Source organism: Fundulus heteroclitus, chromosome 5 (assembly GCF_011125445.2).
Source record: "Fundulus heteroclitus isolate FHET01 chromosome 5, MU-UCD_Fhet_4.1, whole genome shotgun sequence".
Taxonomy (NCBI): Eukaryota; Metazoa; Chordata; class Actinopteri; order Cyprinodontiformes; family Fundulidae; genus Fundulus; species Fundulus heteroclitus.
The window spans coordinates 40,309,063-40,319,724 of NC_046365.1; the positions used below are offsets into that span (position 1 = coordinate 40,309,063).

General features: G+C 43.5%; 1 protein-coding gene across 4 annotated transcripts in view; it reads left to right on the forward strand.

Annotated features, from left to right (window-relative positions):
- Positions 1-8,293, forward strand: part of lef1 (lymphoid enhancer-binding factor 1) — a 60,997-nt gene extending 52,704 nt beyond the window's left edge. For all 4 annotated transcript variants that reach the window (XM_036137590.1, XM_036137591.1, XM_036137592.1 and 1 more), the window contains one exon: positions 6,785-8,293. In XM_036137590.1, the coding sequence (XP_035993483.1) occupies positions 6,785-6,864 (80 nt within the window). In that variant the 3' untranslated portion in view covers positions 6,865-8,293. The remainder of the gene's footprint in view (positions 1-6,784) is intronic.
- Positions 8,294-10,662: the final 2,369 nt, after the last annotated feature.

Consider the following 10,662-nt stretch of genomic DNA (forward strand, 5'->3'; position numbering starts at 1 on the left):
TTGAACTCGGGCTCTTCTCTCGCTCATTTTCTGCCTCTTTACTCGGCGGCTTTTCCCTGCTGCGGTTTTTCCTGCCCCGCTCCTCTGTCCCGGTGCCGAATGTGAGCGGCAGCCGGGCCCTTTTGAAGCCCGACCGCAGCAGAGGGAGCCGTCATTGTGCCGGCTCTTTGAACACGCCGCGCCCCCCCGCTGCCCTCCTTCCTCTCCTTCCAGCCTGCAGAGGCTCAGACTGAGCTGTGCGGGGGCACGGGGCCAGACTTCAGCTGCTCGGGCCCCCAGCGACGTTCCCTCAGATGTGGGCGATAGCTCCCACTGACCCCCCCCCTCCCCCTCCTCCCCCCCCCCCCCCTCCCCCCCCCTCCTCCTCCTCTCTGCTCTCGGAGTCTCGCCCACTCATGCCTGAGGTTTGGGGTTTTTGGTGACTGTACCCGGTCCGTTCCCCCATTTCTAACCACAATCAGACCTCACCCTTCCCGACTCTGCAGTGTTTCTGGTGCTATCGTCCCTCATCGCTTCAGCCCTTCCGGACTTTTCCTCATCGCCCTGGTAGAGAAAACAAATCCCCTCTCTTCTGAGCTAAATGTTGGAAAGTAGAGCCTTTCTTAAAAGACAAAAAGAAAAGAAAACGTCACCAATCTAAGTGGGCAGACAGTTCTGCCGGAAGTCCAGCTGAAATTTAGGAAAACGCTGGTGGTGTTTGTTGCTGTTTTTCACATTTGGAGGAAATCACTTTGAGATACGGTTCATTTGCTGTAGAGATGCGTCTTTTTATTTATTTATTTATTTATTTATTTGAATAGGGGCACATTAATGAACATCAGTATAAAAACAAATGTAAATATGCCAGATTATAGCTACAAAGATAGTTTTCATCCGTAGTCCCTAGGCAGGCAAATACATAAGAAAGAACATATAATATACAATATAAGCGTCACAAGGAAAATGTGAAAAAGTTTAGTGGTCACATGACTGGTTTGTTTTTTTTAATTGTGAAAGGTTCTTCTTTTTCTCCTTGTTTATTTTAAGGAACCAATCCTTTGGCTAATTGAACAGAAAAGGTTCCTACACAATTTCTAGGACAAAATGCACTCCACAATCTAGCTAATCTGAGTCACTAATGGTTTTTAACATAATCGTTGATGTAGTCTGTTAAAAACATATTAGGTTGTTGAAAAAATCTTCTACTAACTTATTACCAATTGTCTAAAAAGATGATTGTAAGCGTTTCTTTTCATGAATCATAAGATTAATCAGGAAGAATTTTGAAATCCTATGTGTAATTGTGCATTAGTTTTCTCTTTGCACTGATCGTGGTTCTTTTCTCGGTTTGGACCGCCTGATTCTTATAAGTGATGACAGATTCCTAAAGGTGCACAATATTCAATGCAATCACATGAGGGACCTTATTGTACACATTTTTGGAAATTTAAATCATAATTGTAGTACAAAAAGTTACAAAACAAACAGGTGTACAAAACAGCAAAGGGACAAAACGATCAACACTGGGATGATATCATTGACTTCCTGCTTATGTTGAAAACTAGCTTGTCACATAACTCGTCACTATTACTTCCTCTCTACTTTCTAAAAACGCTGATTTGTGTATCAGCGTTCCTCCTGAGACAGTTTGGCCACCACTTCCAACCAAGGATGCAACAACACAATACTGTTCACTTGCTCTTCAGCTAATAATGGCCGATGCAGCTCAGGCGCGCTGCTGCCCCCAACAGGTCAGCGGTGAAAATGGAAAGCTGTTCTCCCGTCACTTTTAAAGTTTACCCGCATTTGGCCGGCCACAGGTGCTAATTTTCACCCTTGGTCAAATGTCCAGGGCTCTGTGTCCGTTCTGGAGCGATTGTTCATAAATAAAAACAATTAGCTGTATTTATTCTGTACAGCAATTAAGCTTTAGACATGGAAACTGCTAAAAATAGAAACTGTAAAGGTGAAAGGATTAGCAGATGGAGACATATGGATGGTAGGATGGGCAGATGTACAGACTGATAAATGGTTGGATGCATAGAGGAAGGGAAGAATAATTGGACAGACATGGAAGGATGCACTTCTGTTTCCATGGATTATCTAAAAAAATCCACATAAAAGGACATCGGCACAACACGTGCTTAAGAATTCAGATATTCATTCATATACATTCAGACTTAAGGAGCCTTGGAGGGGGAAAAAAGGAGCAAAGGCCACAGAAAATGTTTGAAACCCCTTCAGAAAGCCTGAAAAACTGATGATCGAGTGGCATTTAAACAGATTACATGAAAGCAAAGTGTGAAAGAATGAGAGGTGGGCTTAACCATTGGGATTGGTCTCTCAGGCGTGAAGTCTCCCCCGTTTCCCCCCCTTCCTCCCTCTGTCGGCTCGTAGACGCTGCACCTCGGCTTCTGCTGCTCGCACCTCTCCTCGCCAGTAATTTGTCGACTGTGTTTTTCTTTTTAATGGCTCCAAATAGAAAAACCCCAGTGCTCTGGGTTGGGTTGGGTTAGGGGGGGAAGGGGGGGGGTTACAGAGGAGGCTGGAGGGGGCCCCAGCTGTGGGTGCTTTGATTTGGCCGACGAGGTGAAAGCAGCGATTGAGGCGCGAGGCTGCGCCAGTTATCTTAACCTCCCACACTTCAAAAGCTGGGGGGGTGGTGGGGGGGGGGGACTCCTTCCTCCCTCTCCCCTCCATCCGCCCATCGCGTAAAGGCAAAGGAATTGGGGGAGAGAGAAAAGAGGGGAGTGTAAACCTTCCTCCAAACAGAGGAGCGTTTCATTTCCTGCAAAAAAAAAAAAAAAAAAAAAAAAAAGGAGGAATCCAGCCAGCATTCTTGAGCTCTAATGTCGAAGGAGGCAGAGGAGGGAGGTGAGGAGAGGTCAAGTCGCTCCTGAATCCCAGCGTTTGTCGGCCAGACCTTGTGAAGCCGGGGCCTTTTGCACCCTTACAGCCAACCACCAGGCCTGCTGTGACCACCAGCACTTTTTTTTTTTTTTTTTTTTCAAACACACGCCAACAAAGTCGCCCCGGAGCCCTCAGGACTCTTTCCCCAGGCAGGAAGGTCGGTGCTTTTGATGTCTGCCGTGGGGGGAAGGAAAAAACGCTCCCCAGGAAACTGGGTGCAGGGGCCGGGCGCGCAGGGCCTGCTTTCAGATCCTGGGATGAAAAGAGGGAGGGCGGCGGAGGTAAATAAAAGCGACAGGAGATCGCTCTCTTTTTTTTTTTTTTTTTCCCGGGGTCAGCTCTCCTCGGGAAAGGTGGCCTCTGTCCCGTTCCCTTTTTAAATCCACATGTGGTAAAGCAGTCTGCCGTCTTTTGTGTTTGCGTGCCGTGTTTTTTGGGACTTTTGAGCGTTAAGATGCGGCGACTCGACCGACTTCTCTCGCACAAAAACACAGCCGGCTTCGCCACGAGGGAGAAGCGAGCTAATGTGGTTGCTTTGTTTCCACTCATCCTCACTGTTCAGACACGGTTTGAGTCACAGGAGGCATCTACCCACCTCTGCCTCTCCACTTTGATCACCGATTCCATTTGATGCTGCTCTGGTCTAAAATAACTCGGTTATAGCTTGTCGATAGCTGAAACAAACTCTGATATGTTAGCCGAGATCACAGGGAGGAAAAGAACAGTTTGACAAACAATTTCCCGGCGAGGCAGCGGGGGCTTCAGGTAGACGGCTACCTTTGTGTCGGTTCTAACCGGCCGGGTCGTCGCTGTGATCCGCCAGCCTGCCGAGGAAGTTCTGTTTGGAAATGGAGAATCTGGGACGTGGCGTGGCGAAGTTTAAAACGTTTCCTCGCATGAGGAAAAGAAGCGATGGAACTAAGTAATGAGTTTATCTGGACGCAGATCGTTTGTTTCCAGTAAAATCAACGCTGCGCGTCACAAGAAGAGCAGCTCGCTCATAGGGAGGTAGACGGTAGTGGCAGCATCATGCTGTGGGGTTACGTTTTTTAAGATGGAACTTGTATGTTTATTTTCAAACCTTCACGTTCAAAAGTCAAAATTTCTTTTAAAAAGAATAAATATGAAACATATTTAGTGATCCAATTTAACAACCTTCTCCAGATTAAAAAAACAACCCAATTCCCCTCAATTCTGCTTTTTAGAACGTTTGTCTGGTCAAAATGTTCGTTTCTATGTTGATGATATATAGATGTATACACATAACCAACAGATTTTTCTTTTTATTAAAAATTTTACCTAAAAAGGTTTCTGGAGCTCGCTTGGCACCAAATCTTTGTTTTTAACATTTCCACTGGAAAATGGGGTTATTTCAGTACAAGCTGATGTAGGTTTGATTCCAGCTTCCTACTTTCCTGCTGATGTGCCCATGGCCACTTAAACCAAAGTTAAATCTACACAGATCTGGACAGTGGTGCATAAATCTAATCTAATCTAAATGTGTTGAAGTTGTCAGCTTGAGTTCAATCCGGTTACATTTTTACAATAATTTGAGGACAAACTGTTTTTTTTCGTGGTGTGACAGAAGCTGAATGAGGAACCATGAAGATGATTAGATTTCTGTGTTCAGAACCCCTAAAATAAGGTTTTTGCTGTGATTCATTTGAATTAGATTTTCTTCCTAAAGTTTGCGGTCAGTACTCGAATATTTTGGGAAACAGTTTTTGGTGAATATTTGCATTTCCTGCCTGGAGGACCGAACGTCCCGGACTTTCTGCTGAAGCGTTTCTCCACCTGTGGAGCCAATCAAACATCCGACTTCTTCCGTATGGAGCAGTTTCCATTCATAATGTTGAAAACACATCTATGTTTTTTAACACAGTCCTACACATAATTTTTAGGTTGTAGTACATTGCCTAAAACCCTATGATGAACCAATCTTCTGTTGGTCGCCTAATGAGAGGCTGTCTAAGGAAAACCCAGACTCCCTCTCAGCTAGGAAATATAGGTTAATTCCAAAACAAGGTAAAAAACAAAACAACTGGACTTTTTTTCAGAAGTTTGACAACATTTCGCTTCCCATCCAGAAAGCTTTCTCAGTTCAAATGTCTGGAGTAGTGTGGAGCTCCAAGCTTTATATTATTGCCCAAAAAGGCCTTGTTATGGCTTAGGTAATATGCAAATTAAGCAGAAACAGGTCCACTACCTTTCAGGTTAATTTGCAGGCCAACAATGACCCTAACGACTCCCCATTGCTGAGGGGTGGACCTGTTTCTGCTTAACTTGCATGTTATCTAAGCCATAACGAGAGCTTTTTGGGCAATAATATAAAGCACCATAACAGAAAGCTTTCTGGATGGGAAGCGAAACGTCTTCAAACTTCAGCTGCTTGAAACAGCAGTGCATGTTTGCAGCGCTGCTTGGACTGATCAGAGGTCAGGACTGTAATTAATTTAGAAGAGCAGCTTCAAGACATCCGTTCACAGCGTCGCAGAAAGTACTTTGTGACATAAACGTTCAGAAAACCAAAGAGGCGGAGGTGTTAAAGGAGTGCATGAAATAAGAATACCAGCGACTTTAACGTGCACCTGCGTTTCTAATAGCTGATTATTAGCTGTAAAACCAGTCCCAGCTGCCATCAGAGGGCCAGTTGGGCTCAGGCCACTATTTGGTGACTTTAATATCAAGATACAAGGTTTCATCACATAATCAGAAGGTCTACACAGAATTTTATTAGTTTAATTTTATTTGGAAATGTAGAATAAGGGTAAAAAAAAAACAGGGAGGTATTAATTCAGAAAACCAGATGTTTTGAGCACAATTACAGTTTGTGAAAACCTGGACTTAAGAACCAACATAATGTTCAGTTTATATCACTTAACATTGGATTTAATTATCCTTTTAGTTGTGTAGGGGCTAGTATGAGATTCAAACTGTATGATAACATTGGGCAAGAATATTTACATGAAACTTTAACACAAAAAGTGCACAACATAATTAGTTTTATTTAAAATAGAATAATAATACAGCTGAATAATACAGTGGATTATTACAGTAAAGTCATCTGTGATGTTTATTCATTTTCATTTTGATGCCCAATACAGACCAGCTGAATTTTATGGTTGTTTTTAAGTAAATGCATCTATTGTGCAAAACCTTACACTGGTTTGCAATTTCACTCTTTATAGAGGAATACTGGAAGTCTAACAATGTGATAAACGTAGTTAGGCTAGCCTGCAGCAGGGTGCTCAATGGTTTATAGCTATAACTCTACTTGTAAACAACATTACCTTATTAATAGTGATAGAGAGCTGTCATGTTTTAACCGTTGACTAAGATCTGCTCAAAGCCAGTGAGACCTGGACTGGGAGCCATCAGAGGGCCAGTTGGGCTCAGGCCACTATTTTTCTGAGTTGGCACCTTTTCCTGCTGCCCTAAATGCATAATGTGAAGATTCAGGAGGGGGAGAAAAAAAAAAGACAGATTTATTTCTTCCTTTATGATTTTCACGTCACTCGCCTGCAGCCGGAGCTTTAAATGTCAGCCAGAAGCTGCACGTTTGGGCGAGACGGGTAAGACGAGAGCAGAGCTGCCAGCTGGGTCACGTGTGTCGGCCCGCATCAAAGCCGGGCCGGCCAGCATCCTGTCGCTGACCTCTGACCCCGCCGCAGTTCAGAGCGTTGCTGCTGGACGCTGCGTTCAGACAGCCGAATCACCGAGAACAAAAAAAAAAACAGTAATGACGGATGGAGAGTAGATGGGAAGGAAGATGTGCATGCCTGCGGGGGGAGGCCCCTCCCGGCCTTCTGACTCATCCTGATGTGTTTGTCTGGAATGTGATCCGTGTTTCGCTGCACGTGACTAAAAACCCTCTTCCTGCTTTCTGCTTCCTCAGGAGGAAAGAGGAGCAACTTCTCCACGTGCAAAGCAAAAGCAGCCGCAGCGGGCCCCCTGCTTGAGATGGAGGCCTGTTAGATCCCATGAAGACCCTAAAATCTCCAACCTGAAGCCTCCAGTTCTCAGAGGACCCCCCCTTCTCCACCCAACGCCCCCCCACCCCCCCACCCCACCACCACCACCTCAGCACGGCCACACCGGAACAGATTGAACCCTTCCCACACCCCCTGAAGGCGCCTCTGCTCTGGAGACACTGAACTGAACAAGACAATCACGATTTGCAGGAGCGCCGCCATGTGACCGCACCCTCACACCGGACCCCCACAAACCCCCCCCCCCCCCCCCTCCCACCCGTCTGTCTTCTCGTCTCTGAGGGCACTGCACTGAAAAACCGCAGCACAGACTCCTCCGCCGGCACTAACTTATTCTAACTTATTTGTCACCCGTTTCCTTTTTGTATAGTCCATTGGGCCCTCGCTCGCCCACCCCGCCACGCCCTCCCTCTCTTCCATCTCTCACTGGAAATGTTTTTGAGACCATTCGGGTTTCCACCCGAGCGACCAAACGCCTCCTTGTTGTTGTTTTTTTTGTTGTTTTTGAAAGACTGCACTAAGGAAGACGGAGGGAGGGATCTCATCTCGTCTCACTAAACGTCCTTGAGGTTTTACCGAGTCGCTGACCAAGTTGATGCGGGGGGGAAGGATCAACGATTTGACTCTCTCTCTCTCTCTCTCCCTCTCTCTCTTCTTGCTTTAGACTGAATTTTATTTTGAATGCTTTTTGTTTTTGTATCTTGTTTCATCCTCTCGGTGTATATTTTAGTGATTTTTTTTGTTTTTTTTTAATAGTGTTATATATGAAAATAAGCTTTGGACACAAGAAAGCCATTTTTTTTTTCTTGTTGGAGCGTCTTGCGGAAAAATGGAAACTTAAGGCTTCTTTTGATAACTATTTGTAACAAACGGTGACCTCGGGTCGGCTCGGATGTAACATTAACGCTCGGTATGTGTACTTTTAAAAAACAAACTGTCAGGATATGTTGGATTTTTCTGGATATTTTTGCAGGCTACATCAGGATACGGGCAGGAGTAACAGCTCAGAGGCCTATATTTTATTGCTCGGAAACATGAACAAATGAAGCAGATATATATATTTACCCCCAGCACTTGACAGTCTTTCTTTTATTGCAATGGACCTTTTGTCTTTTCTCTCTCTGGTAGCTAATAGTGTGGTCTTTTTAGCCATGTTGTTTATTCCATATCTGTAACATTCTTATGATTTTGATGCTCTATTTTAGTATTACTTGACAAATTATTATTTTTTTTAATTATTATTATTATTATTATTATATTTCGGGTCACTGTTGTCTTGGAAGAGCATTTTTCCTCCCAAGAAGTCATATTTGAATTGTTTCGACATGTTTTTTTTTGTTCTTTTTTTCTTTTTTTAAAGAAAATAAAAGGCACCATTGTCTCATTTGATGAGTCGTGTGGTGAAAACACCTGAGCTGAAACTGGAACCTTACTGGGCTTTAGAGCTCGAAGAAAGAGAGCTCGACAACTTTCTAAAAAACAAAAACAAAACATTCATTAATGATGTATAAAACTGTAGACATTAACATGTTGATTAAAGGATTGATAGTCTATTCAAGGCCAAGTCTGAATCTTACCGTTTGGCTTCAGTCTTGTTGCAATTGTGGTGAAACAGCCCCACCTGGTGGTCAACAGCCACATTTACCAGTTTAATCGCCTTTAAAACTCAGACGTGATGAGTTTACGAGCGCCTGGTGGAATACCAGATATTTGTTTTATTATTTAATCAAATATAAGACAATCAACAGTTTTTTAAAGGTTAAAAATGTATTTGCAATGAAAAGCAGGTCCGTTGAGCTGCTTTTCTACTTGTAAGGTGATGCCATGGAATGCCAGCGGTTGCCTTATTGTTCACGTCCTGATCTAATGCTAAAGCACCTTTTCACTTAATTTCAGTATTCAGTGTTCTTTAGTAGGGGTCAATCAGCATCTCACATCCTGATTTGTTAATATCTTAACTCTCTATCCAGCAAAGTCTCTCTGACTTGTCTGTTTTTAGGTGATGCTGCAGTTTTAAATCAGATTTCTTTCTGGACTTTAATTAGACCCTTTTCAAATATGAAATGTTCTTCTGGTGAAGTCCCACTTTAGATTTTAGGATGCAGGCTGGGACTCGCTGGCCCAAACGTTCCAAGTCTGGTTTCATCAGAGCCATAAAAAAAAATTTTTTTTTATCTCCAACCAGATTCGGGGAGATTTTTGCCACTCGTGGATATTTTCATTGCAGGAAACGTTTTCTGTCCTGCATCCTTTCAGACGTGTGGGGAATTGTTGCCGCCCGCCTCTCTCACCAGTTCCTGCTTTCCTTTTAGTTTTGGATAAATGACCAGCTTTTGTCTCTTTCTACACATACAGTATATTAGGCAGTTGATTTGCACCATGAAGGTTGAAGGTTCAAAACTGCATGTTCCCCCGTGTGGCTTTGGGAACTCCGGCTTCCTTCCACAGCCCCAAACCATAAATTAGGATAAATGGGTCTCCCTGCATCGCCCTGATGGAAGGATGGAGGGAGTTAATGCATGTGTTGACCTGTGAAGGTGTACTATTGGGAAATCGCAGCTTGAGACAATATATAGCTTTGCACAATGGCATCACCTTGATCGTTTGTAACCTCTCTGCAAATTAGGAGCCTAAAGGATGTAAACGACCCTACCAAGACAGCTCAATCAGATTCACCGTAACGAAGAATGAACACAGAATCTTACCACTTTTCTGTACTTGTCCTGCTAACAGATTTATTTTTCAGATGGATTTTTACAGGATGAATGTCAGATTAAAGGTGGAAAAAGTTCATAGGGGCTTTTTTAACGTCACAAAAACCTGGTACTGGTTCATCTTGGAGATAAAGAAATGGTAGAAAACACCCAAAAACAGATTTACTGAGTATGGAAAATAGGCAAGGCAAGGCAAATTTATTCATATAGCACAATTCAGTACAAGGACAATGCAAAGTGCTTTACATGATTAAAATATAGCAAAATAAAACAGAATAAAAGCAAGTAGGAATAAAATGTAGATAGAAAATAGAACAAAAAAGTGGTGATTCAGTTAACTAGAACAGTTGAAGGCAATCCTAAACAAATGTATTTTTAATCTTGATTTAAAGGAACTCAGGCTTTCCGCATCTTTACAATTTTCTGGAAGTTTGTTCCAGATAAGTGGAGCATAGGAACTAAATGCTGCTTCTCCATGTCTGGTTCTGGTTCTGGTTCTGCAGAGCAGGCTGGAGCCAGAGGACCTGAGTGGTCTGGAGGGTTGATACACTGATAACAAGTCTGTGATGTATTTAGGTGCTAATTCAGGGATTTATAGACTAACAGAAGGATTTTAAAGTCTATTCTCTGAGATACAGGGAGCCAGTGAAGGGACTTCAGAACTGGGTTCTTTCACTCAAAGCTGTTCTGCCAGATCTTCCTTTTGGACCGACGGGTTCTGTTGCAGCAGCTCCAGAACTACACCAATGTGGTTTCCACACGGAGGATGCAGAAGAGACTCGGACTCTGCGATCTGAAACAAATTCTGGGTGTGGAAAAAAAGTCTAAACACAATCCGTGTTAAAATCCTCCAATCGAATCTCTCCATTAACCCTTCCGGTTGTTTATGTGGAGCTACGGAAATTTACAGCAGATGTTTGTAGTAGTCGGGTTCTCTTTGTGCGCTGCAACCACTTCAGAGAAACCACAGGCTGCACTGAAGAAGGATGCCAGGCAACACTACTGGGAAAAAATATTTTCCCACTGAGTTTATGGACCTAACCTCCCAGACTGGATCCTACTGAACGGAA